This window comes from Pinus tabuliformis, chromosome 2_2 (assembly GCF_031772625.1).
Source record: "Pinus tabuliformis cultivar Carrire ecotype Pingquan chromosome 2_2, CPIR1, whole genome shotgun sequence".
Classification (NCBI taxonomy): Eukaryota; Viridiplantae; Streptophyta; class Pinopsida; order Pinales; family Pinaceae; genus Pinus; species Pinus tabuliformis.
This window is the reverse complement of record NC_142300.1, coordinates 1111901899-1111926971: the sequence shown is the minus strand read 5'-3', so window position 1 is coordinate 1111926971 and position 25073 is coordinate 1111901899. Positions and strand designations below refer to the sequence as shown.

General features: G+C 42.3%; 1 protein-coding gene across 3 annotated transcripts in view; it reads right to left on the bottom strand.

Moving 5' to 3' along the window:
* GCN2 (protein kinase family protein) overlaps window positions 1–25073 on the bottom strand; it is a 444532-nt gene that overhangs the window by 55106 nt on the left and 364353 nt on the right. For all 3 annotated transcript variants that reach the window (XM_089405809.1, XM_089405808.1, XM_089405810.1), the window contains one exon: window positions 6216–6323. In XM_089405809.1, the coding sequence (XP_089261935.1) occupies window positions 6216–6323 (108 nt within the window). The remainder of the gene's footprint in view (window positions 1–6215; window positions 6324–25073) is intronic.

The window sequence follows — 25073 nt, the reverse complement described above, 5'->3', positions numbered from 1 at the left end:
GTAGATTTGTCAAAAACTGAGAGGTATTACTGCCAAGGAAATTCTCTGTTGGGTAGGCCAGTTTCGGTACCCAAATTGTATTCTGATATTGCTTAATAAGAAAACCCTCAGATAGCTACACCGGTTTTCCCACATTGGGTTTTTCCAGGGACATTAGTCTAAAAACAATGGTGTCATATGGTGTGTTTGTTCTTGTTTCTTTTAATTGTTGATCTGTAATATGTTAAGAATGCAGTGGTGTTTATTTTCAGTATTTACATTGTAAATAACTTGTTAAGGAAAAAATAACAAGTAGGTAGGAATAAATCAAATAGAGTGCATGGAGGGTTTCTAACTATGTAAACTCAGAAACTTCAACATGGTATCAAAGGGAGGTTGCAGATCACAGGAGGACTAAAAGACATCAGCCGAGCGGAGCAATAGCAACAGAGAACAGTTGTCCCGAGGTGACAAAAGTTGTTTCTAGCAACACAAAAGCCAAGGAGTGTGACGCAGAGCCAGCCAGGGTCACGCAAAGGAAGTCGGAAGCTGCGCAGAGCCTCAGAGAGGCCAGCATAGAAGACGTAAAGGGTCAGAGGGTTGACGCAGGGCTTCCTACCGCTAACACAACCCCATCCGGGGTGACGCAGGGCTAGCGTGAGACAGAGAGGGGCTGACGCAGTTGACAGAGAGGCAGTTGTTGGGGTCTAGAAGGTTGCAGAAAGATTGCACAGTGGAGCTGGTGAGGTACTGTAGTCAGAACAGTACCGATAGAGCGAGGCCAGAGGAGTTGTTATCGAGGGTTTCTAGCCGAGGAACCTGAATCAGCAGTGCATTTGCACAAGCCAATCAGAGTAGGGGGCATCTCGACAAGCAGCAGAAGGATTTCCAGGAGGGAAATCAAGACTCAGAGGGAGTCCAGAAGAGGACTTCCAGATGGGAAGTAAAGACTCAGAGGAGTCAAACAAAGAAATTCCAGGAGGGAAGTAGAGGAGCATCATAGCATTACACAAGGTAAGAGACCAGAATAGACTGGATGGAGCATCGAACTTCGCAGTCTGGAATGCCAGAATCTTATTAGTGCTCGACAAGAATCGTGTCAAGAACTTTGCCTTGAAGGTAATAGTTGTCCCAGTCGACCCCAGTGATAATGACAAGTACAAGGAGGCGATGGGGAGGGCCAAGTGCATTATCCTTGACGGGGTCAAGGATCATGTGGTAGCACATATAGCCGAGAAGGAAACAACATTTGAGATGTGGGAGGCTCTCAAGAAGCTGTACCAGCATACTTTTGTGCAGAGAAGAATGATGCTCCAGAATCAGATAAGGTCGTATCGGATGAAGAAGGGTCAATCGATTGACACCTTCCTCGAAGGACTGAATGAGATCCGAGACCAATTAACTGCTATAGGAGCCACACTGGATCAGGAGCTTATGGTGAGGACAACCCTGAATTTTGTCTCAGAAGATTGGGAAGTATTTGTCAAGAGTATCCTGGGCAGAGGGACTCTCCCAACTTGGGACGAGATGTGGGCAGCTCTTCGCCAGAAAGAGATCAGACGACACTCAAAGACAGGTAGCAACAGCAAAGGGATCAAGGTCAAGCAAGAAGAGGAGGATGTGCCCCTAGCATCTAAGGGAAAGCAGAAGAAGCGGAAGAAGAAAGATCTCTCCAAGATCAAGTGCTTCCACTGTGGGGAGCTGAGTCATTATGCGACCTAGTGTCCAAGGAAGAAAAGTAAGGGAGAGTCTTCCGAGAATAAGGCAGCGCCAACACAGGTAAAGAAGGAAGTTTTGACAGACGATGAATGTGCCATGAGTGCACACATGCCACTTGAGCGAAAGTGGGGAGACATCGAGTTGTAGTCAGGGGGACTACAGGCGATGAGGGGCAGGATCCTCGAGGTACCCAGCCTCTTGGATTAGACCTTGCTACAGGAGTCCCGACAAGGAGTATTAGGATTGGTTGAGTTGGGTAGAGACAGATGCAGATGGAGAGGCTGAGAGATCTACAGTGCAGGAGCCACGAGACAGCGCGAGGCTAGCAAGCTGCAACAGTGCGAGAGGCACAGGAGCATTGCACCAATGCAAGACGGCACAGAGAGGTGTGCAATGGTGCAAGATGCAGGAGAGTTGTTGCAACAACGCAAAGGTCAGAGAGGGAGCACTTGTCAATGGCAGAGGGAGCTTCAACATTAGTGGGTGTCTCTAGCCCAACAGGGAGGTCGGTTGAGAGATCAGTTACTTACTTCTTAATAACTGAGTTGCAGTATAGCAGTTGGCGGCACGATGCAACATGATGAGGGGAGGTGCAATGCGGATGCAGTGCTGGGAGAAAGGACCAGCAGCAGCACAGATGCAGAGGGAGCTATCGTACAAATGCAGCAGTGGCAGTGGCAAAACCATGAACAACAGTACAGGAGGTAGCAGTGTAGAGGATGTTGGGCAGGAAGGCCTAGCATCAGCACAAGTACCAATGCCGAATGATCAAAGTAGTACTCAATGAGGAGTATTGCTAGAGCACAGTCCTTGCTAGGAGGGAGTGTTGATTTGGGGTAGCATCGGATCTGCTCTAGCCACGAAATTTGGTGGAGAGGTTGGGGCACATAGATCTCCAATACCCAGAAAAGGTTTGGGAAAATTCTAAACAGATCAAGTGATATTAAAATAAATAATATTTTTAATGGAGTCCCTAAGTCTAAACTTAGGAAAATAAAATATTAATGTGTATTAATATGAATCTGTGTTAGAATGGTCCAAAAGACATGGATCACGTCAGATCTAATCTTAGCCGTTGATTAGGGACTTAATCTCGACCGTTGAGATGTCAACAGGAAAGTATAAGAGGAGGCTTGATGGTGATCAATCATTCTATTCTCTAGAGCGGGGTTTGCTAAGAGAGATAGAATCATTGATCGGGAGAGCAGCTGAGGGGCATTGAGTACAGAGAGACAAAGAGGTAGAGATAGTGTTGGAGAGCAGCAAAGCAGCTAGAGAGAGAGAGACGCAGGTGCAGCCAGTGCTCACACAGGGCCACGCAGAGGCAGCTAAGTGCTACACAAAGCACCAGAGGGGCTAGTGTAGCTGACGCAAAGGCTCAGAGAGTTGACGTAGGGCCTCTTGGGGCTGCGCAGGCCAAGATAGGCTGATGCAAGGCCAGCGCTGGGCTAGAAGAGGCTGACGTAGTCCAGATTGGGCAGACGTTGGGGTTTCAGAGGCAGATTGGTGCTGAGTAGCTGCCGGAAGGATTATTCGGGGTTTCAACCAGTAGTTTTGTCAAAAACTGAGAGGTATTACTGCCAAGGAAATTCTCTGTTGGGTAAGCCAGTTTCGGCACCCAGATTGTATTCTGATATTGTTTAATAAGAAAACCCTCAAATAGTTGCACCAGTTTTCCCACATTGGGTTTTTCCAAGGACATTAGTCCAAAAACAATGGTGTCATATGGTGTGTTTGTTCTTGTTTCTTTTAGTTGCTATCTATAATATGTTGAGAATGCACTGGTGTTTATTTTTTGTATTTACATTGTAAATAACTTGTCAAGGAAAAAATAACAAGTAGGTAGGAATAAATCAAATAGAGTGCATTGAGGATTTCTAACTAAGTAAACTTCAAAACTTCAACAACTAGGTGGAATTTCCCCAAACCATTTCTGAGTCTTGGAGATCCCATGTGCTTTAGTCTCTCCAACAATTTTCATGGCTAGAGCACACCCGATGCTACCCCAAATCAACACAAAGTACTGTCCCCTAACAGTCCCAAAATTTGCCCAGGTTCGACTTGCAATTGTTCTCCATTAACAATAGCTTTGCCTTCCACAAGACCATCCTTCACTTGTTATCACCGATTATGGAACCCTGGTAAGTTGCAGCCTGTACCAGCCCTCAAGCATGCACCCAAACAAGCTACTAACATTGTGGCTAGGTCCTTCTTCTTTGTTGCTATTCTATGTAGGAGTATAGGGCTAACACCAGCCCCTATACTCACCCAACAACCCACAGATTAGGGCTCTGACTCCTTGTGCAATCTGTTGTCCCAAACAGCCTTGATAGAACTCGCTGTCACCTAAATCAACATATATCCTTCACACTATAATACTAGGTTCAACCTTCTGATTAGGGCCTCACAAACTGCGGTTAGGAGGGCTGTGTATAAGGGCCTTTTGTGATAGCGATAAGGAGCTTGCATATGTACCTTCGTGACAGCAGATTAGGGCACAAAGGGACTGCGTATAAGGGCGGTTGATTAGGCCTCTAGTAAGGCCTACGTTTAGGGCATAATGGAACTTCTAAGATAGCAGATGTGACTCCTCCTTTAGGACAGCGTTTAGGTCATAATTAGGGCTTCCTGAAACAATGATCTAGGACAATGTTAAAGCCTCTCCTTGCCTCTTTTAGAACAGCATAGGAGCCTCTCTCTGTTGTGATAAGACTCCTCCATGACTGTGGCTAGGGCATGCTTCCTTGACAACGTTTAGACTTCTTTTAGACAACATCTAGGGCTTCCTTTTACAACATTGAAGTTCCCTTTAGATAGCATGTAGAAACCCTCTCCTAGCTGCAAGTAGAGCCTCATCTTGACTGCATATAAGACTGCGTAGAGCCTTCTCCTTTTGACTGCGTCTAGGGCTAGGGCATCTCCTCTAGGGAAACGTTTAGACCTTCTCCCAAGGACAGCATATTCTCTTAGAAACTTCTCCTTCCACCAAAACCCAAACAATTGGCGAGAAAGAGATCACAAGAGGTGTGTCTAAAATGACTTGCAAGACACCTCTATTTATAGTTCAACGTTGAGGTTGAGTGGGGGTAATATGGTTGCTGGCTGACCTTGACGAATTGTCGCATAGCTCAAATAAATTCATATCTCCATAAATACATGTCGGAATTGGATGATATTTAGATCAATCCTACACCTCCCGACAAGAGGAGTGCAAGAAAAATATCAGCTACCATGAATAAGAAGACCCACATGGAGTTTCGCCCTAGTTGCCAATTTTAACAAGTTCTCTCTCCAACATGCAAGTCAAAGCTAGGGTTTCTATGCAATGGTTATATTTTGGTTCGATCTTGGAAGGAAGAGAGAAAAGAAGTCAAGCAAAGGTCACTTAGGGTATCTCTCTAGACCTAAGTCTCAGGGAAAGGCAAGCGAAGGGAAGAAGAGGCTCTAAGAAGAAGATCGAAGTCTTCAAGTGTGGCAGCAATAGTTGCAGCAGTTGTCAGGCAGTCAAAATTTTGAATCTGCAGTAGGAGGTCAAAGTTCATGCAGCAGGAGGCCGAGTTGGTGGTTGATCTTGATCTTGGAGGGTATTTGTCTGAATCACAAGGTCTTGGTATTCGTCAATTGAAAGATCTATAAGAAGAGAAGGGATTTAAGGGTTTTCCCCTCACGAGGAGGGGTTTTGGCCCTGGCTTGTAACCTATACATTGTCACTGTTCTTATTGTTTGGTAGCTGTTTGATGTATTTCACATATAATAATAAGGAACCAAGGCTGATAAGGAAAAAGGAAACACAAATAGTTATCAAGTTATAGAGAATTAACATATTCATTGCCCTATTGAATTATAAAAAATATGTTCGAAGAAAAGCTTGCACACAAAGTGTTTGTTAAAATATATAAAACAGAAATTTAAATATTTTTGTAAGTTGTGCAAGCATATTTTAGAAAAGGAATATTACAGAAAAAGTGTGGCTATTAAAAATATTTTAGGCTTTCGAAGGGAGTCTTCTATGGGAAGAGTGCTTTTGAAGGGAGTCTTTTATGGGAAGAGTGCTTTCAAAGTTAGTCTGGAAGGGACAATTTGGGCCAAGAGGAGCATGCATACTGCCTTGGATTTGGCTTGAGTTGGCATCAACACCTTCTTAAGATAGTTTCAGAATGCATGTAGTGAGGATTTTGAAACAATCAAGTATTGATGCTAACGAGACTGTTGTTTTTCCTTCTGCTATCAAGTCCAATGCTGGTATATTGCTGAATTTTTTTTTTGTTGATAGTCTATAGTTGCTGGTATAACTATTGTGATTATTCGTTTTGTGTAATTGCTGCTGTAAGTGTGTTCAATTTCCATATTTTTCTTTTTAATAAAAAAAAACTTTAAAAAATCAGATTCCAAGCTAGGATAAAATAAAAATGTAAATGCTTTCCAAATCATCTCATTTACTTTGTAGCATGTCTTCCATGGAAAACAAAGCAAGAAAATGACTGCAACAAAATTTTTAAAGAAACCATAAAACCAACCATATGATTAGCCCATAGCTGACGAAGCAAGTGATCATACCGACCACCAATGGCCAATAAAACCCCATCAGAAAGAGATCCATGATTGCTCTCTTTCGGCAAGTATATCTGTTAAGAACATAGATACTTATGTTAATAAAAGGAAATGTGTTTTCAAAGAGAAAAAGGCAATGCTAGAATAAAAACTTAAATATTTCCTAACTCACAGCATCCAAAAATCAAAATGGTTAAGAAATAGTGTTTCCTACCAACAGAGAAAGAAAGAAAGATAAATAAGCATGTATTCATTAAACAGAGTAAACGGGTTGTTGATGTCTCCAAATTCTCTTTTAAGCTTCAAAATTTAACATGGTATCAGGCAGAAAGATTCAGTCCAAGATTAATACAATGTGACTAAATTTCTGTGTGATAGTGGTCCAGACACAAAAAAGGTTGAAGGAAAAGAAAAGTCTACAAGGCAAGTTATTTTAATTTGAAGTTTGTGTATTTACTGAACAAGGGTTCTTTATAAATCTTACAAAGGCATAGAGTTTATGTGAGAAAAATGATTAAAAGAGAAAAAAGTCATGCTGCATTGCCTTGGATCCCTTAAACATGACTCATGCATTAATTCTAGAATAAGGCACTATCAAAGACATTTATCACTCCATTTCTTTTGCCCGAATGAATTTGGTGCCGTATTGACATGAAATACCAAGTGACGAGAATCGAACCACCATTGTGCCACTTGTATGAGCAGATATAAAAGCCACCAAACAGATTTGCAATTGCCAAAGTGAAGTCTATGACGAGACTCATGGAAAAATCTTCAAACTGGCCACCTAACAAGCTGGGTTTTAGCTTAGACTCATTTGATTTTAAACCAGATTCAATGAACCAGTTCAAAAAAAAAGAAACATAAAATAACTATTTTTTAATGGAAAATCTATTTTCAGAATTCCAAATCATTAGAGGCAAACTATGCAAAATTTGCTCATCTATATACCATGTAAGACGAATATATAAAAATGGCACAGAGTGCAGTACATATCAACAACAAAATACATAATCAATGAGGCCTTAAATCTCCTCTACAACTAAAAACCATGCTACAAGATACTAGGTCACTGGCCAACTACAAGTCACTAATCAACATGGTCACTCATCAAACTCATCACCACTACTAGAAATGGGATCATTAGTAGGAGCTACATATAGAATCTAGCTCGTACTCCTCAAGGACATCTACGCACGAGTTGGTTGTTGATTTTCGGTAACATCGGATGTGCTCTAGCTTCGAAATTTTGTGGAGGGGCTAGAATACAAGAGACCTCTAGAACCTAGAAATCGTTTGGAAAAAATTCCACCCGGATGAGGAGTTATCAAAATAAATAATATTTTTAATGGGTTCCTAAGTCTAAACTTAGGAAAATAAAAATATTAATGGGTATTAATAAGAATATGGGTGAGAAACTTCTAAGTGACGAGGATCAAGTCTGTTTTAATCTCAGTCGTTGATTAGGGACTTAATCTCGGCAGTTGATTCATCAACAAGAAAAGCATAAAATGCTTGAGGGTCAGTTGGAGACACACTTGAGAGATCAGCCAGTTCAATTTTTCTGGGGCGAGGTTTGTTGAGAAAATCGAACAAGTGATCTGTTGCAGTAAGAGGGACAATAACAGAGAGTTGGATCGGAAGGGAGTTCTGAGCCAACGAGTACCAAACAGAAAGGTAGCAGTGGCATCAGAGAGGTAGGGTAGAGGCCAAGGCAGCCCAGGAGGGGCTCACACAAAACTGACGTAGGCCAGGAGGGTCTCTTGCAATGGCAATATAGAGTATTCATCAGAAGTCCGAGATTTTGCTGGAGAAGCAAGGTTTTGAGATGGGAGGGTTGAACAACAGTCTTCCTCCAGCAGAAGTGGTGACACAGTCTTCTGAAGGCAAGATGCTGGCCCACGCAGTGATTGCGTAGGGACTTCGCAGTATCTGCCGGGAGGGAGCTAGATCGCTCATTGGATCAGTTGTGACTTGAGGAACGAGGTAAACCCTTGTATGTATTTCTTGTTGTCGTGATTTCTCTGAAAGCTTAGCCAGTGTGAGAGGCAACCTGTTGTACTCAAATTCTGCTTGCTTAATAATACAAACCCTCTATTTTCTGCACTTTTTTCCCGCATTGGGTTTTTCCAGGGACGTGTTGTCCAAAAATAACGGTGTCCTTTGTGTGTTTGTCTCATCTATTGTTTTAGTTTATGATTTGTATGTCAGTGTAGTCTGCAGTAGTGTTTTTCATCACTGTTTATAAATTAAATAACTTGTTGAATGAAAAAACAAGTAGGAGATACTAAACTAGTGACTACAGTAGGATTTCTGTTTGTAACGATTCAAAAATTTTCACATGGTATCAAAGCACTGCAGATCATAGGGCATTCAAGACATCAGCCAGGAGATCCAGAGAATTTGTTGCAGTGAGGTAGTTGTCCCGAGTGACAGCATTGTTTCAAAGGCAGAGGAACAACTGAAGGAGTGATGCAGAGCCAAAGAAGTGACGAAGAGGCTCACGTAGTGCCTACATCAGCATTTCGAGCCTGCAGAGGGTGACGCAGAACCCGAGAGAAGCTCATGCAGTGACTGCGTCAGCTCTCTAGGCCAGAAAAGAGCTTGAGAGGCTCGAAATAGTTAGTTGTCAAGACTGGAGGAGCAGAGCAGATTCGATCAGTGGAGCTGGTGGGAAACTGTTGCTATTGGTGCAGAACAATGTTTGTGGAGACAAAGCTGAGGTAGAGGGAGTCATTGCCTTGATAGATTTCTAACCAAAGAAATCTAGATCCGGGTTGCAGCAGCAAAGGAGGATTAGAGAGGAGTGATTTGACATTTGGCATGAGGATTTTCGTGAAGAAAATCAGGACTCAGAGGGAGTCTAGAGGAGATTTTTCCTTAGAGGGTTTCTTGCGCCAAAGAAATCCAGATCCAAGTCTTGCTGGATTAGCAGTAGGAGAGGGAGAAGAGAACCAGTCCTATATTTTTTTGAGCAGAGATGGTGGTTAAAGGACTGAGGGATCAGGACAGATTGGATGGAGTATCCAATTTTGTCATTTGGAAGGTCAAGATCCTGGCAATCCTAGACAAACATTGCATCAAGAACTATGCCTTGAAAGTAGTTGTTGTTCTAGTCGACGTTGATCAGTTGCAGAAGTACGAGGAGGCCCAGGCGAAGGCTAAATGCACGATTCTAGACGGGATCAAAGATCATGTGGTCCCACACATTGCTGAGAAGGACACAACAAGGGATATATGGGAAACGTTGATCATCTTGTATGAGGGCACTTCCATCCAACGGAAGATGCTATTAGAAAATTAGCTGAGATAGTACTAGATGCAGAAGGGAGAAGAGATCGATCCCTTACTCCTCAAGTTGCAAGGGATTCGCGACCAGTTGACGTCCATGGGGTCTACACCAGATCTCGAGTTCATGGTTAGGACTTCCCTGAATGCAGTCAACGATGACTGGGAGACATTTGTCCAAAGTATCTTGGGCAGAGCGACTCTCCCCAGTTGAGCAGAGATGTGGGCAGCGCTTCAACAAGAAGAGGTCAAGAGGTTGACCAAGGCAGGGAGTAGCGACAGAGGAACCCGGGTCAAGAAGGAGGAGGAGGATGCAACTTTCGCATCATCAGGACAACAAGGACAACACAAGAAAAAGAAGAAGGATATTTCCATGGTCAAATGCTTCAAGTGTGGGGAACTTGGACATTTCCCCACTCAATGTCCTCAGAAGAAGGTCAAGGAGGAGGCTTCTGACTCGACGACTGCTCTAGCGAAAGCTAACAGGGAAGACGAAGATGACAATTGTGCCATGAGTGCTCATGTGCCTCTGGAGAAGAGGTGGGGCAACATGGAATTGTAGTCGAGAGGACTACATGCACGGGAAGGATCCTTGAGGTGCCCAAACTCTTGGATCACATACAGCTATGGGAGCCCTTAACGATAGTAGAAAAATGATGGGTGTCGGTTGGAGCGAGGTGTGATGGAGCTACAGTGGCAGAGCTAGAGTGCCAAAGTCTGAGGCAGCACAATAGATGTTGTAGCAATGCGAGAGGCACAGAGAAGTTTGCAGCAACGTAGTAGCAGCAGAGAGTCAACACAGATTAGCAGCAAATGTAGCTTCAGCATCACGAGGCATCCAAACAGACCAACATGTCAGTTTTGGGTGAAGTTTCAATTGCTTACTTCTCAGCAACTGAGTTGCAGTGCAATAGTTATCAATGGCAATGGTATGGGCAACATGATGCAACATGTTGAGAGGGAGCTACAGTACAAATGTAGCAGTGACAATGGCAAAGTCATGGGCAGCAGTACAGGATGCAGCAATACAGTGGATGAAGGGCAGCAGGCCAAGCATCAACAACACAGGAGACCGATGCAGTGGATCAATGTAATACATCTGTTGAGAAGTATTGCTAGAGCACATTCCTCGCTAAGAGGGAGTGTTAATTTTGGGAAGCATTGGATGTGCTCTAGCTCCGAAATTTTGTGGAGGGGTTAGAATACATGAGATCTCCAAAACCTAGAAATTGTTTGGAGAAATTCCACCCGGATGAGGAGTTATTAAAATACTTAATATTTCTAACGGGATCCTAAGTATAAACTTAGGAAAATAAAAATATTAATGGGTATTAATAAGAATATGGGTATCAAGTCAGTTTTAATCTTAGCCGTTGATTAGGGACCTAATCTTGGCCATTGATGTTGGAATTTCTAAGTCTATCCGTTAGAAATCCTTCATGTACTTTTTGATTTATTTCTTCCTACTTGTTCTGTTAATTAACAAATTATTTACCATGTAAATACTGAAAATAAATACAAGTACATGCTCAACACATATAGATCATCAACTAAAGGAAAAACAAGCACACAAGTGTCACCGTTATTTTTGGACTAATGTCCCCGGAAAAACCCAATGCGGGAAAAACCAGTGCAACTATTTGAGGGTTTTATTATTACGCAGTTTCATAGTACAATCTGGGTGCCAGAAATGGCTCACCCAATAGAGAAAGCTCTTGGCAGTAGTACCTCTCAGTCGGAGACAAATATTCCGGCTAAAAATCCCACAACTCTCAACTCCAATCTGCCCCACGAAATCTCCCAGCGTCTGCCTTTAGGGACTACATCAGCCTCTCTGGCCCAGCATCAGCCCAACTATCCTTGCGTCAGCCTCTGGAGGCTCTGCGCCACCCACATTGGCTCTCCTCAAGCACTGCGTAGCTCCTGTCTGCCTCTACGTGGTTTCTAGCTGCCTCTACGTGGCCTAGAGTTGGCTCTGCGTCCCTCTCTCTCTGGCTTCTATATTGATGCTCCCAGTAAGCTCTCTACCTCTCTGCTTCTGACTCACTGCCCCTCAATTGCAACTCTGATCACTCCTTCAATTTCCTCAACAAGCCCTGCCCCAAAAAATCGGATTCTTGATCAACTCGGTGTTCTCCAAGTGACTCTCAAGCCTCCTCTTATACTTCTCACTGACAATTCAAAGGCCAAGATTAAGTCCCTAATCAACGACTAAGATTAGATTTGGCTTGATCCATGACTTTTGGACGACTTAGGGACTCCATTAGAAATATTAATTATTTTAATATCTCCCAAACTGGTTAGATTCTACCCAAACCATTTCTGGGTATTGGAGATCTCATGCGCTTTAGCATCTCCACCAATTTTCGTGGCTAGAGCACATCCGATGCTACCCCAAATCAACAGTTGATTCATCAACAGGAAAAGTATAAGAGGAGGCCTAAGGGTCAGTTGGAGACACACTTGAGATATCAGTCAATTCGATTTTTCTGGGGTGAGGTTTACTAAGAAAATCAAACAAGTGATTTGTTGTAGTGAGAGGGTAAGTAACAAAGAGTTGTATCGGAAGGGAGTTACGAGCCAACAAGGACCAGGTAGAGAGGCTCTAGTAGCATTAGAGAGGCAGCACAGAGGCCTACGTAGCCCAGGACGGGCTCATGGAGAGCTGACACAGGCCAGGAGTGTCTCTTGCAGTGGTAGTGTAGAGTATTTGTCAGAAGTCTGAGATTTTGCTGGAGAAGCGAGGTTCTGAGCCGATAGGGCTGAACAACAATCTTCCTCCAGCAAATCGATCCAACAGAAGGGGTGACGCAATCTTCTGAAGGCAAGACATTCGCCCATGTAGTGATTGTGTAGGGACTATGCAGTATCTACTAGGAGGAGCTAGATCACTCATTAGATCAGCTATGACTTGAGGAACGAGGTAAACCCTCATATGTATATCTTGCTATCATTATTTCTCTGAAAGGTTAGCCAATGTGAGAGGCAACGTGTTTTACTCAAATTCTGCTTGCTTAATAATACAAACCCTATATCTGTTGCACCGGTTTTCTCGCATTGGGTTTCTTCGGGGACGTGTTGTCCAAAAATAACAGTGTCCCTTGTGTGTTTTTCTCATCTATTGTTCTAGTTTATGATTTGTATGTCAGTGTAGTTTGCAGTAGTGTTTTTCATCACTGTTTATAAATTAAATAACTTGTTGAATGAAATAACAAGCAGGAGATTCTAAACCAGTGACTGCAGTCGGATTTCTATTTGTAAAGATTAAGAAATTTTCACATTGGCCATGTTGCACGACTAGTGTTGGAATGTGCCATGCTTGGTTCTTTGCTTCCTTCAACTCCTTGGTTTGACTACTAGATCTACATTGGGATCAACCCATTCTCCCAACCCTCGCCACCCCACCCCACACACCAAACTCTTTGGCATCAATATCAAAATCAGTTGGTTGAGTCTCCTTTACACATGTTGAAGTTGGATCAATATTGTCCAACATAATGGGATATGTATAAGGTCTTTAGTTATGCAATTGCTAGTATCTTAGTTGGAGATTGTATTGCACAAATACGAGATCAATTAAGCATTTTTGTTACAAACGATATCTCTTCTTTGTGTGGATTCACTCAAAAATAGACCAAGTGTGTTCACACCCAAAAGGTGTTATTAACCAGTTAATTAATTCATGTCACTTATTTATGGAAAATTAATTGATTTACTGGAAGCAACGAATAACAACATAAACAACACCAATCACAAACTGAAAATGTAAGAAAATATGCGAGAAACCAATCACACAATTTAACACAAAATTTTTGGACAAAATTCCTTGGAAAAGCCCCAATGTTGGAAAACCAATTTTCAGAGTTGAGGGCTTTTATTATTAATCTTCAACAAGTAGATTGCTATTGAGAAATTAAACTCCTTGCTTCTCATTGACAAAGCTCTGAAAAAATATTTCTTTATTTATGCTAATCTGGAAGACCTCACAGCTTCCCTTTTCTACAATTCACACTGCCTCCAGAAACACACACTAACCTCTAGCATTTTGCACATCTTCAAGCGAAGTTGATCTACCTTCTAGAAGATTCGAATGGCCTCTAGCAAATTCGCACTGGCTTTCGGTGAACTCGCACTGCCACTAGAAAACTCGATCTGACCTCTGGAGGACTTGCAATGCCTTCTGGAAAATAATATCGGCCTCCTCCTGCGAATACACTAAGCATTTCAGCCTCCTCCTAAAGCTCATGACCTCACTAGGAAAAACTCAACGTACTATAGAAAATACTAATAGCAAGAATCTCCAAAAAATCTTTCCTCAATCACTACTGCTGAAACCCTCTGGTGTCTTCTAAAAATCACGCACTCGAATACATGTATGTATGATCTCCAAAGTTGCCCATCAATCTTTCTCATTCACAAATGGATGACCATGATTAGAAATTCACTTGATATAATCTATTGGTAAGATCGTCTATAAACTTTCTACAAGCTTCTAGAGAAAAATCGACCTTATCCCAATTATATCAATTAATTATTCACTTTTCCCAAGTTAGAATTAGGAAACATTTAAAAGAATCACTAATTGACTTAATTAAGGTATTTTTCCTAGGTGAACCTTAGGAAAAATCACATGGGCTTGGAGATAATTAACTCCTTTGTGTATCTAGCCTCAATGACACCTCTGAAGACTTGAACACCTATTCAAGCTACAAAAACTAACACTCCCTCTTAGCGAAGAAATTATTCTACACAATACCCAGCTTATCCCTAAAGAAAACAAACTTTACTTTACCCAATACCTTCATCAGAATATCTGCAACATGTTGATCTAAGGGAACATATTGTAGTCGAACTGATCCATGTTGTACACAATCTCTAATGAAATGGTATCTAATATTGATGTGCTTCGACCTATCATGAAACACTAGATTCTCAAATAGCTTGATGCAACTCCGATTATCACAATAGATAATAGTCGTCTCCATTCTCTAACCAAACAGTGCCACTAGCAGCTTCTGAAGCCATATGACCTCACATGTAACCATGCCCACTGCCATGTATTGTCCTTCTGCAAAACTTAACGTAATTGATTTCTACTTCCTGTTGTACCAAGGGACACCCTTGATCCAACGCTAGAGCGATACTATGAAGTGGTTTTTCGTCCACTTCACTACCTGCCCAGTCTACATCTGTATATCCCATCAACCTAACACCATCACGTCAAGTACATCTCGACCCATACTCAATTGTACCTTGTAGATACCATAGCACATTTTTTGTTGTGTTGATTTGGGGTAGCATCGAATGTGCTCTGGCCATGAAAATTGGTGGAGAGGCTAAAGCACATGAGATCTTCAAGACCCAGAAATGGTTTGGGCAAATTCTACCCGGTTAAAGAGATATTAAAATAATTAATATTTTTAATGGAGTTCCTACGTCTAAACTTAGGAAAAATAAAATATTGATGGGTATTAATATAAAACTGGGTTAGAAGGTTCCAAATGAAATGGATCAAGCCAAATCTAATCTTAGCCATTAATTAGAAATGTAATCTCAACCATTGAAAGACCAACAGGAAAAGTATAAGAGGAGGCTTGAGGGTCAGTTGGAGAACACACCAGAGTAATCAATCATTCGATTTTCTAGAGCAGGGTTTGCTAAGAAAAGTCGAATCAATGATCAGTTTGCAGCAAGGGGCAGTGAGTACGAGACAAAGAGGCAGAGATAGTGTCGAAAGACTAGTGCAAAGGCAGAGAGGTAGACGCAAAAGCTAGAGGGAGCCATGAAGAGGCTAACAGAGACAGTGCAGAGGATATGAGGGCTTGCGTCATCCACGCAGTGCTGCTGGAGTGATGTAGAGAGCCAAAGAGGCTGCACAGAGCCTCAGAGAGCTGACGCAGGGGGTTTTCAGGCTGACGCAAAAGCCAGGAGGACTGACACAGTGCTTTAGTTGTGCTGGAGAGGGTTTCATGGGGCATATTTTCTTAATATCTGCTTCCAAATAGAGAGGTATTACTGTCGGATTATTTTCTCTGTCGGGTGATCCAGTTTGGCACCTAGTTGTACTCAGATAGACAACATAATAATATGACCCTCAGAATTGTTGCACCGATTTTCCCAAGTTGGGTTTTTCCAAGGACGAGTTGTCCAAAAATAACGGTGTCACTTGTGTGTTTTCTATTTCTTCCAGCTATTGATCTGTAGATGGTTGAGACTGTATTGTGTTTATTTCAGTATTTATATGCTTAAATAACATGTTCGTAATTAACAAGTAGGAGAAATAAAACAAAGAATACAGATAAAATTTCTAACAGGTAATACTTACAAATTTCAACATGGTATCAGAGCATTCTAGATCACAGGAGCGTTGAAGGCACCAGCTGATTCATAGCATTTGCAGTAGAAACAGTTGTCCCGAGTGATAGAAGTTGTTCCTAGTAGAAAATGACGGCGAACAGTTGATGCAGAGGGACTGTGTCATCAATTCGAGCCAGAGGGAGGCCAGCGTAGAGGCTGAGGAGGGCAGAAAAGGCTCACAAAGAGCCACGCAGAGACCAGGAGAGTTGACGCAATTAGCTAGTGGAGCATTTCAGCCAATGTCAGGATTGCGCTGAGCCTAGAGGCTCAGTCCTTCGATTGCTGGGGCTTAGGAAGTTGTGGGTAGTTTGTGGGGAGTGAAGCTGTTGGGGTGTTGTAGCTGCTGACACAGAACAATACCTAACAGGGCAAAACCAAGGTAGACAGAGTCACTCCCTAGGCGAATTTCCAGCCAAGGAATCCAGATCAGCGTTACAGGTGCATATGAGATCGGAGAGGTGTGACTTGATGGTTGGCAAGTGGATTTCTAGGAGGGAAATCGAGACTCAGAGGGAGTCTAGCAAAGAACTTCCAGACAGGAAGTAAAGACTCGGAGGGAGTCTAAGAGAGAACATCTAGAGGGAAGTAGAGACTCGAAGGAGTCGAAAGGAAGAGCAGAGAGATGGTCGTGAATGGACTGAGGGATCAAGACAAGCTGGACGGGGTGTCCAACTTTGTGGTCTGGAAGGCCAAGACCCTGTCCATTCTAGATAGACATTGCATCAAGGCATTCGCCTTGAGAACTGTGGCTATCCCAGTTGACCTGGCTGGCAATGAAAAGTACGAGGAGGCAATGGCCAAGGCGAAATGAATCATCCTTGATGGGGTCAAGGATCATGTGGTCCAGCATATTGCCAAGAAGGAGACGATAAAGGAAATGTGGGACACATTGAAGACGTTGTACCAACATACTTTCGTGCAGAGGAAGATGTTACTAGAGAATCAACTGCGGTCATACCAAATGAAGAATGTGGAGCAAATAGATCACTTCCTCGGTAGATTGAAGGAGATCCGGGACCAACTGACTTCAATAAGAGCCACGTCAGATTAGGAGTTGATGGTGAGGACTGCTCTAAACGCAGTCTCTGAGGAGAGGGAAACATTTGTCCAGAGCATTCTGGGCAGGGCGAATCTTCTAGATTGGGAAGAGTTGTGGGCGTCTCTTCGCCAAGAATAGATTAGATGGCTATCCAAGACAGGAAGTAGCAGCAAACAAGTCCAAATCAAGAAGGAAGAGGAAGAGGATGCAGCTCTCGCATCTATGGGGAAGCAGGATAAGAGGAAGAAAAAGGACCTCTCCAAATTAAGAACTTCAACTATGGGGAAATGGGGCATTATGCGAACTAGTGTCTGAGAAAGAAGACTAAGGTAGAGGCGTTGATCTGAAAATCACTCGTGAGTGATCTCAGTTAAACATTTAATGAATGAAGGTATTACAGACTCATGTGCTGGTGTGTGTCTATGTTATTTTAGGCAACAGATCGATTAGATTGCAAAATACACAGACACTGGAAGATGGAAAATAGTAAGGGAAACACAGTAAGCAAATACAAGAACACAACACATTAATAAGGAGTTCACCCTATTCTCTAGGGCTACGTCTCCAGTCTAGCTTTCAATGGTGGCCTTCTTTTATTGTGTCTTTAAAGCAGATATTTATAATGAGGAGCTCACTTGAGTCTCCTGAAACAAAGGATGCTTAGTAGGGTGGTTCTTGGATTCCCCAAGCCACTAGAGTGCATAGACTCTTTCCTTACCAAATTTTGACCTCTCTGGTCTTTAATGGGATGAGTCCAATGGTGCTCAATTCCCGACAAATATCCTCACAGGGATGGCTCGAACCTCTCAAGCTTGGTTCTGTCTGCTCGATGCTGCCTTAGGTCAGCTCGGCTCTCTGTTTTCTGCTTCTTGCTTCACTGTCTCTTTTGCCTTTTCTTTCACTGTTTTTCTTCTTTGGTTCTTCCTTCTCTTTTCTCTTTATCACTGTTCTCTGTTTGTTCATGGCTTAAAGCCAATCTGTCCTTGACTGTTTGCTTCCTCTTCTGTCCCTTTGGATCACCTGTTGTTGTTCGCTTGGAGTTCCCTGCCTCTGCGTCATTGCCAACATCTCACAAGGAGTGGCCACTTGTCCTCTCACGAACTGCGCCAGCTCTTCCTCAATGGTTCGGTATTTCAGTTACACTGTGGAATGATTCATCCGCCAACTCAGCAGTCAAATCGGACTTCAAACTTTTATATGTCGCAGCTTAATTCCCTTGTCAAATCTGGTTTCTCCATCGGGCACAATCTCCACCGTCAGATCTGGAGCCCCCAGATCCTACGGTGTTCGCTCATTTCACGCGGTTGACTTGCTCGACCGTTAGCGCGCGATGAGAGGCGGTTTTCTTTCTTATCTGTTGGACACGCGTCGTGCGATGAATGGAATCGCTCGTTTTTTGCCAAATCCGCTTACCGCCCAAGGATGCCTTTGATATACCGCCGGTTTTGGAGCATGGAACCCGCCTTTCGCCTTAGTACTTTCCCTACGGTTTCCCATCTTCCCATGTAACCAAGCGCTTTGGGGCTTTTCCTTCACGAGGGGTTTTGCCCAGCGATGCGCAATTAGCGCTAATCGCGCATTAGAAACGGCCTCCATTTCCCGATCCAAGCTTCCCAACTGCCAGTTTTGCCGCCTGCGCAATCTCCATGGGCCTCGGTTACCGCACTTTGACCGAGGTCCTCATTGTTCCTTGCTAGCTGAAAACTGCCATTGTCCAGAGGTCTTCCTAATTGCTCTTTGTTCATAAATTCGAAGTCTGTCCTGATTTGATACAATCATGGCACTTTGATAATTTTCATGAATCTAATTCGGATCACAACCTTCCCACTAAAAAATCTTTTGGCCACCAAAAGTTGGTTTTCAAGCATCGACTGAGGGTACAATTGTCTCACTTGTCCAATCTCTATCCACTTCACATTGCTCAGCTTTGAACCCTTGAGCCCAATTCTGAGGTACTCAACATCTCTTTTGCGTGTTGTCCTCACCTTCCTGTCCAGAACTGTGTCTTCCTACAATTCATTAAGATATTCAAGTAACAGGTCATCAATAGAAGGCAATTGACTCTGCTCTTCGGGATCCTCAATTAGTGAGGGTTCAAACAATCTCAAACAATCTGCATTTACGACTAAGTAGATGTGCATGTAAGTTGGTAGATCAAGGCGAAAAGCATTCTCACCAATCTTCTCAAGTATCTTGAAGGGTCCATACCTGATAGGCTTTAGCTTTTTACCTTCACCTTGCATCTTGTCCTTGCTGATATACAGCCAGACTTAGTCACCAACTTGGAAACTATGCTCCATCCGATGCTTGTCATGCCTTGCCTTGTATTTGGCTTGGCTCCTTTTCAACTGTTCCTATACTGCCTGGTGGATCTCTTGGATTTGTTCAATGAACCTAGTTGCCCTGTCCACATTACTGTGTCCCTCAACTGTGGTGTCTTTACCAAAGACGAAATCCAAAGGAGACCTTGGTGTGAAACCAAAACAAGTCTCAAAAGGAGATCCCTGTGTAGAAGAATGTTTTGCTCTGTCATAAGCATGCTACACATAACATAAATGTTCATCCCAAAGCTTAGGATGTTTGCTGCAATATCCTCTAAGTAACTGGATCATTATCCTGTTAACTACTTCTGTCTGGCCATCAGTTTGTGGATGAAAAGTTGTGCTTTTCTTCAGTTTGGTGTCCATTAGTTCCCACAGACTTGACCAAAACTTCCCCACAAATCGGGTGTCTTGATCAAATACAATGGAAGTGGGTAATCCAAAATGAACCCAAACATGTTCAAAGAACAGTTTTGCAGTTTCTTCAGCTGTACTTTGTTTATTACAAGGTATCAAAATACACATTTTGCTAAACCTATCCACAACAACATATAGATAATCATGACCTTTCCCAGATTTAGGTAGTCCTCCAACAAAATCCATGGAAACACTTTCCCAAGGGTGAGAAGGAACTGGTAATGGAGTGTACAAGCCTAGTTTTCTATTGTTGGGCTTGCTTTTAGCACACATAGTACACCCTCTTACATATCTAGAAACTGTCTCATTCATTTTTTGCCAATAACAAAATCTTTGTCGCCGTGTAACTATTTTACTTACCGCAAAGTGACCTGATATTAGAGAAGTGTGTGCTTTTCAAATTATCTTTACTCTTTTAGTTTGTGGAATGCATAACTTCCCACAATGGTATAAGAGTCAGTCCTTTACATGATAATCCAATTCTTTTACTCATTTACCTTGACTTAAAGTTGCATATACATCTTTAAAATCTATATCCTGAGCATATTGTTCAATGTAGCTCTCATGTAGCACAAAATTATGCTCAAGTATAGTAGATGCATTTATAATGGGTCTAGATAACATATCTACAACTTTATTGTGTATGCCCTTTTTATATCTGATGACTAAATGAAACTGTTGTGGAAAACCCATCCATTTATAGTGTCTTGATTGCTGCAACTTAGTTTGGGAGTGTAGATATTGAAGTGGTTGATGATCAGTATGTATTACTGTCTCTTTGCCATAAGTAATGTTTCCACTTTTTCACGCTCTGTACTAATGCATAGAATTCTTTATCATATGTACGATACTTAACTACTACAGAATTAAATGTCTCAGAATGATAACATATGGGTTTACTGTGCTGTGTCAACACTGCTCCCATGGCATAGTCACTGGCATCCGTTTGGATCTCAAATGGTCTTTGAAGATCAGGCAGTGCTAGTACAAATGCTGTACTAATTTTTTCTTTCAAGGTGTCGAAGGCTTTCTGCTGTTTGCCTCCCCACTGAAACACCTTGTTCAATTCTGTTAAAGCATGTAAGGGAGCTGCAATTGAGGAAAAGTGAGAAATGAACTTCCTCCAATATCGTGCTACTCCCAAGAAGCTTCTAAATTCTGTAGAAAATTTGGGTTTACGCCAGTTTACAATGACTACCGCCTTAGAGGGATCTATCTTCAATTCACCACCCCCTACTATATGACCCAAATAATTCAGAGATATTTTGCCAAATTCACATTTTGAGAGTTTACCATAAAGTTTTTCTCTTTTCAAAACATCTAGTGTCTGCTTAACATGCTTTAAGTGTTATTCCCACGTATTTCTAAATATCAGAATGTCACCCAGATACACAATAACAAAATCATCAAGGAAAGGTCTGAGTACATCATTCATTAATCTCATGAAAGTAGCAAGAGCATTAGTTAAGCCAAAAGGCATAACCAGCCACTCATACAATCATTGCTTTGTTTTGAAAGCAGTCTTCCATGCATCTTGTTCTGCAACTCTAACCTGATGGTATCCACTATGCAAGTCTAGCTTGGACAAATAAACAACTTCTTTCAATTGATCTAAAAGATCATCTATGCGAGGTAGGGGATAACAATTTTGCTTGATAATCAATGCACATTCTCCACGAGCCATCTTTCTTTCTCACCAAAACGATTGGTGACCCACATGGTGATGTGCTAGGTCTGATGAACCCTTTCTCGAGCAACTCCCGGACCTACTTCTTGATTTCAGCATTCTCTAAAGCGAACAACCTGTACATTCCAATGTTAGGCAATGGAGCATCTTGCTGCAAAATAATATCATGCACTATTTCCTTTTTGAGTGGCAGACCTTTAAGTTCTTGAAACAAGATATCATACTCTGAAACAACCTTTTCTAAATTAGCTTGATGTTTAGCATTACAGCCTTCAAATACATTGGTTTTATCAAGTTTATTTTCCTTTACAACCATCAATAAGAATTGTTTGCATGAATTTATCATTCTTTTCATCTACCATGAGTTTATGAGAGTATAACTATTCTTGAGCTTATGAGCTCTTACAATGTATTCGATTCCATCTTTAACAAGTAGATACTTGTTCTCAGCTCTATAGAAAATAGCCTTTCTATCATACAAGTAACGACTTCCTAAAACAATTCCACATATATCCAAAGGAATTATGTCTAACTCAACCTCATCTACAAATGTTGACCCAAAAGAAAACTTGAGTTTGCATTGTCTAGTCACTTGTAGTTGTGCTTTATCATTCAACCATGCTAATGGGTATGGTTTCTTGTGAGGTGTAGTTACTAATCTCAACTTCTTTACAATTTCTTTAGAAATCAAATTTACTTGTGAGCCACTATCAAACAAAGTATCAACCTTTTGATGTTTGGAAATAACTCGAATATGGAAAAGCTCATGTCTTTTTCTCTCATTTTCTTCATCAATAGTAGATTGTGTAGAATTACTAGTAGATGCTTCAGAATTCTTACCTCTTATACCTGTGGCTGCAATGGTTGTTTCAACTCCTAAGTCTAACCCCAAATCTTTGGGAATAGCTGCAGCAGTCTTCTTCTTCTTGCCCTCGAACTTCTTAGGTCTCAGCTCTAAATGCAGAATCCAACAATGCTCATCATCATGCCCATCCTTTTTACCGTGAATGCATGAAGCTTTTCTTTTCTATGCAGTGTTGGCCTTCCTTGCCTTCCATTTCTGCTTTCTTTTCTCCTTATTTTTGCTTACAGTGGGTTGGGATGATCCCCAACTTCTGGACTTCCATTCTTTCCTCTAGCCTCTAGATGAGTAGCTTGTACAGATACCTCATCTATACTAGTGGGATTAAACATGAGGATGGTATGCCTCATGTAGCTATGTAGACCACCAATGTACTTCAACAAAGTCTCAAGTGAGTCTAATGAGATTCCTAGAATCAATGCTCTCTTTCTAAATTCTTGAGTGTACCCTTGCACACTTTGCCCTTTCAATTGTCGAAGAGTTTGCCAACTCATCATGGCTTGCTGCATGTAGGCCAATGGATAAAACTATTTTTTGATTGCAAAAACAAATTCACTCCAGACAGAGATAGTCTTACCATGTCTTTTCATGTCAACTTGAGTCCTACCTTCCCACCAAAACAGGGCAGTGCCTCCAAGGTGTAGGCTTGCCAGCTGAATCTTGCTCTTGTCTGAATCGATATTCTGCACTCTGCAATATACATCAATTTGTCTAATCCAATTGTCCAGCTATTTTGCATTCAACTCTCCATCATATATAGGTAAATCGAATTTGACATCTAGTTTGATCAAAGATTCTTTCCTTTTAGGGTTATTAGGAGGTGTGAGAAAGCTTTCCTCTTTCCCTTTGCCTTTTGAGTGGTCATGGGAGTGTGACTCAGATTCTCCTTTGTCTTGTTTAGAGCTTGATGAATCTTCATCCTTATGCTTTCTAAATTCCCTATACATTTATTCTACCATGGACTTTATGGCTAGGAAACTATCTATGAATTGAGCGTCTGGCCCCATAGAACCTTCTTCTGACATTGTCTTCCGAAGATAGACTCTCCCAATTTCAGGATTAGTTTCGACCAACTCTCCTTCTCCTAATTTGAGCTTTGATCTAGTTAGCATTCAACAACTAAACCAACACAAGCTTGTCTAACCTTAACAACCTAAAGCTCTGATACCACTTGATCTGAAAATCACTCGTAAGTGATCTCAGTTAAACATTTAATGAATGAAGGTATTACAGACTCATGTGCGAGTGTGTGTCTATGTTATTTTAGGCAACGGATCGATCAAATTGCAAAATACACAGACACTAGAAGATGGAAAACAGTAAGGGAAACACAAAAAGAAAATACAAAAACACAACACATTAACAAGGAGTTCACCGTATTCTCCAGGGCTACGTCTTCTGTTCAGCTTTCAGTGGTGGCCTTCTTTTATTGTGTCTTTAAAGCAGAGATTTACAGTGAGGATCTCACTTGAGTCTCCTGAAACAAAGGATGCTTAGTAGGGTGGTTCTTGGATTCCCCAAGCCACTAGAGTGCACAGACTCTTTCCTTACCAAATCTTGACCTCTCTGGTCTTTAATGGGATGAGTCCAATGGTGCTCAATTCCCGACAGATATCCTCACAGGGATGGCTCGAACCTCTCAAGCCTGGTTCTGTCTGCTCGATGCTGCCTTAGGTTAGCTCAGCTCTCTGTTTTCTGCTTCTTGCTTCACTATCTCTTTCGCCTTTTCTTTCACTGTTTTTCTTCTCTGGTTCTTCCTTCTCTTTTTTCTCTATCATTGTTCTCTATTTGTTCATGGCTTAAAGCCAATCTGTCCTTGATTGTTCGCTTCCTCTTCCATCCCTTCGGATCGCCTGCTGTTGTTTGCTTGGAGTTCCCTACCTCTGCGTCATCGCCAACGTCTCATAGGGAGTGGCCACTTGTCCTCTCACGAACTGCGCCAGCTCTTCCTCGACGGTTCAGTATTTCAATTACACTGTGTAATGATTCATCCGCCAACTCAGCGGTCAAATCAGACTTTAGACTTTTATATGCCGCGGCTTAATTCCTTTGTCAAATCCGGTTTCTTCATTGGGCGCAATCTCCGCCGTCAAATCTGGAGACCCCAGATCCTACGGTGTTCGCTCATTTCGCGCGGTTGACTTGCTCGACCGTTAGCGCGCTATGAGAGGCGGTCTTTTCTCTCATCCGCTAGACACGCATCATGCGATGAATGGAATTGTTCGTTTTCTGCCAAATCTGCTTACCGCCCAAGGATGCCTCCGATATACAGCCGTTTTGGAGCACGAGACCCGCCTTTCGCCTTAGCACTTTCTTTACAGTTTCTTGGCTTCCCATGCGACCGAGTGCTTCGGGGCTTTTCCTTCTCAAGGGGTTTTGCCCAGTGATGCGCAATTAGCGCTAATCGTGCATCATAAATGGCCTCCATTTCCCGATCCAGGCTTTCCAACTGCCAGTTTTGCCTCCTGCGCGGTCTCCATGGGCGTCAATCAGTGTGCTTTGACCAAGGTCCTCGTCGTTCCTTGCTGGCTGCAAACTACCATTATCCAGCCTGATCGCTCTTTGTTCATAAATGTGAAGTCTGTCCTGATTTGATACAGTCATGGCACTTTGATAATTTTCACGGATCCAATTCGGATCAGGCGTCTAACTCCAAGGCAGCGCCAGCGAAGCCGGAAAAGGAGGTAGAGGAGGATGACGTTTGTGCCATGAGTGCTCATGTACCTCTAGAGAAGAGGTGGGGATACATCGAGTTGTAGTCACGAAAACTACAGACAATGAGATGCAACATCCTTGAGGTACCCAACCTCTTGGATTATACCTCGCTATGGGAGCCCCGAAGAGAGAGTAATA